At 33.0% G+C, this 3482-nt stretch overlaps 1 protein-coding gene across 1 annotated transcript; it reads left to right on the top strand.

The window, feature by feature from the left end:
- The first annotated feature begins 230 nt into the window (after positions 1 to 230).
- Positions 231 to 1094, top strand: LOC125855886 (uncharacterized). Its single transcript, XM_049535541.1, has 2 exons — positions 231 to 632; positions 945 to 1094. Exons 1-2 carry the CDS (start codon positions 231 to 233, stop codon positions 1092 to 1094), a joined length of 552 nt encoding a protein of 183 aa, XP_049391498.1.
- Positions 1095 to 3482: the final 2388 nt, after the last annotated feature.

Raw genomic sequence — 3482 nt, 5'->3', positions numbered from 1 at the left:
CTCGAAATTTCAAAAGATTATGAATGATATTTTTAATCCTTATTTGGATTTCATCATAGTTTATATTGATGATATTTTGGTTTACTCAAAGACTCTTGAAATGCATATTAAGCATCTAGACATTTTTAAGAAAATAGTTATTCAAAATGGTTTGGTCATATCTAAACCTAAAATGAGTCTTTTTCAAACAGAAGTTAGATTTTAAGGGTCATTTGATTTGTCAAGGAAAAATGACTCCTATTCAGCGATCTATTGAATTCGCAACAAAATTTCCTGATATTATTACAGATAAGACGCAATTGCAGCGATTTCTGGGAAGTTTAAATTATATTTCCCCATTCTACAAAAATTTGTCTCGAGATTTAGCTCCGTTATACGACAGGCTAAAAAAAGATCATAAGAAGCCTTGGACTAATAGTCTCACAGATCTTGTAAAGACTATTAAAGAAAGAGTTCAATCTTTGCCTTGTTTAACCTTTGCTAATTCTGCTTGGCCAAAGATCGTTGAGACAGATGCGTCCAATATGGGTTATGGTGGAATATTAAAACAGATTAACCCGCATGATAAAAATGAATACCTTATTCGGTTTCATTCAGGAAAATGGAGTGATGCTCAGAAAAAATATGCAACGGTAGCTCATAAAATGTTAACTATCGTTAAATGTGTTTTAAAATTTCAGGATGATCTTTACAATCAGAAATTTGTGATAAAAACAGATGCTCAATCAGTCAAATATATGTTTGATAAAGATTTTAAACATGATGCATCAAAATTAATATTTGCTAGGTGGCAAGCACAATTAGCCCCTTTTGATTTCGAAATTCATTATAAAAGGGAAGTGATAATTCCCTCCCAGACTTCTTACCTAGAGAATATCTTTCTTCTTAAAAAAGTGGGTTTTCTTGACTTCTTTACTGATATTACTTTGGTTACAATTTTGAAGGCAGTTCCTCTTAATAGAGATTTACATGAACGTATTTTAAGGAGAATTATAGACGGAATGGTGATGGATATCGTCGCTAATTACATGATTGAACAAGAACTTTATGAAAGATTTTATTGTTCTGAAGTTTATGACCTTTTAGATGATTAAAACTAAATGTTATGTTTGCAGGATGGATCCTCCTTGGATAACCAAGGCTAGAGGAAGGGGCAATTATACTCGCGGAAAGGAAAGATCCTCCTCCTCAAAAACATCAGGATCGTCATACGGATCCTCATCCAGCTCTCCAATTATACAAAGGGGAGGAATGAGCTTAGTAAAACTAACAAGCTCTTCAAAAGAAGCTACTTCTTCGATACATCTAGATGATATTCCAGAAAATAACCCATTATACGCCCAACTGAGAGCATATTTATCTCAAAAGTAAAGTGATACTTTTGCATCTGTGGCGAAAGAAGAGGTTGATGATATTAGATCCTATGAAAGGGTAGTAAAGAAAGAAATGATATTTCTTATTGAAAACTCTGAGATACAGAGAAAAGAAAAACCCTGGAAGATATTCCAGCGATATTTACTTAACGGATTATACTTCCCAGGAGAGTCATACAAAACCCGTTTGTATTACGAGACCATTTTAACGAATACAGATAGTGTTGAATTTCAGCACTTCTCGGGTTATAACACCAGCGAGAACGTTTATAACTTCTCCGAAATGATCATAAAGCAAATTATATCAATTGAAGATTGGAGTATATCATCGATGAAAGAAAGGCAGATCAGCCTCAATAAAATCCCTACCAATTTCACTTATTGGGATTATATTAACGCTTTCAGCAAAGTCCTTTACTATAAAAATGAAAGGCATAAACATACTTGATTTATCAAGGTATGTGCAAAGATATTTGTTGACCCAATTCCTAACTAGTTCTTGAACTGGTGGTCATATCACGGACCGACAATAAAGATTTTACCTGATCCCTATTTAAAGTTATACAAAAACTGGGTTAAGGTTTCACCAGACCTTAATGATTTATATCACTCAAATCATGTTTATTATATAGAACAAATTGAACAAATTTATTTCTTCATAGAATTCTCGATTCTATGGATCCATAAATGGACCCCGGAAGTAGGTTTTACTGAAGAACAAATTCCATGCTTATATCGGATTTATTATAATAATTTCTGGGATAAATTAATGAAGAAGGATCCCATGACTAAATCATTATATGGCCAAGAATTATTGGACTCTATTTCTCAAAGAATCCAAGATTATGGTACTATTCCTCACAAAGAAATAATTGCTGACAACTTCGTCAAACATATTGCCAGAAGAATTTCCATTCAAGATGGAAATAAAGAAGAAATGATAAAGGAGTATTTGGATGAAATAAGGAGGAATCTATTCCTCAATATCACTCACTATGAAAAATCAGACATTTCAATGAGAAGTGAAACAAGTGATGATATCGTAGATGATGCTCAAGAGGCCCAGCCTTGTGAATCGGCGAAACCCGTGACAGAAGATATGTTGTCTAAAGCAGAAGATTTACTTAGGGAGTTGAAAAAGAAAGACAAGATGACCACTATTGATTAACAGTAGATACACTGTTAACCCACAGTAGAAAAACTGTTACTGTGCATTTGGAACCCATTGATAAGGGACCCATGGTCGCTGTAAATCACTGTAGATCGGTCACTATAAATCACTGTAGATAGATCATTTTTTCTTCTATAAATAAGGTCTTTTGTAGTTTGAAGGAGGGGCGTCGAAAAACACTCTCTCTTCAAAAGTTTTTTTTTTTAAGTTGTTTGTTTCTCTTAGTTTGTAAAGCTCTCGGTTTGCCAGAGGTTCGCCGGAAGTAAATAAAGTTGTCGATACAAGGTAATTTAATTCTCTACTTCTATTTATAAATCTTTTTATATCTCCGATCTGGAAGCTGTGACTATGTCCGGCTAAAAAATTTATATCTATGCAGGATAACTAACTTCTCTTATATATAGACCATGAACGGATCTAAATTTTATTTAAATATAGAAGAATTTTAGTATGGCTTCTCGACTTGGTTCTGAGGTTGAGGTATAGTCAGATATAGTACTACTTTTATTGGCTTTGTCTTTATGATTCCGTCTGATGAGCCGTGCTTTTTAGCCCGAAATTGAGTTTGATAAGTAGGGCGCTTGATACCCGGTTAGAACTATCAGACACATGGGCTCAATAAAAGTATGTATTAGCTTCTTGACAAGCCCTTTGCTTGGGTAAAATAATTAAACCATGCAGTCTGAGAAACTATGGTAAAATTCTTGTGTATTTCGATTCTTATGTTTTCGTGTTATAAATTCTTTTGATATTTTATAGTGAAAATATGACATAACACTATAAATAAGTTAATTACATACAAGGTAATTTTAGAAACTTTCTTTAAAGTGATACTTCTCACAAAGTTCAGTAATATATTTGATACTTCTCACATGTGATTTTTTTTAAAACCTTTTTATTTCAATGATTAATTTCAATCTTAAACATCGTATGTGTGG

The sequence above is a fragment of the Solanum stenotomum genome, chromosome 2 (genome assembly GCF_019186545.1).
Source record: "Solanum stenotomum isolate F172 chromosome 2, ASM1918654v1, whole genome shotgun sequence".
In the NCBI taxonomy this organism is placed as follows: Eukaryota; Viridiplantae; Streptophyta; class Magnoliopsida; order Solanales; family Solanaceae; genus Solanum; species Solanum stenotomum.
The sequence above is the reverse complement of the archived record's forward strand: the minus strand, read 5'-3'. Positions and strand labels throughout refer to the sequence as shown.

Bases quoted from the DNA above. Each gene is read 5' to 3' on its own strand.
- LOC125855886 (XM_049535541.1), top strand. From the start codon at position 231: ATGACTCCTATTCAGCGATCTATTGAATTCGCAACAAAATTTCCTGAT. The intron at 633-944 runs GTAGCTCATAAA...ACAATTTTGAAG, and splicing joins CTCAGAAAAAATATGCAACG to GCAGTTCCTCTTAATAGAGA.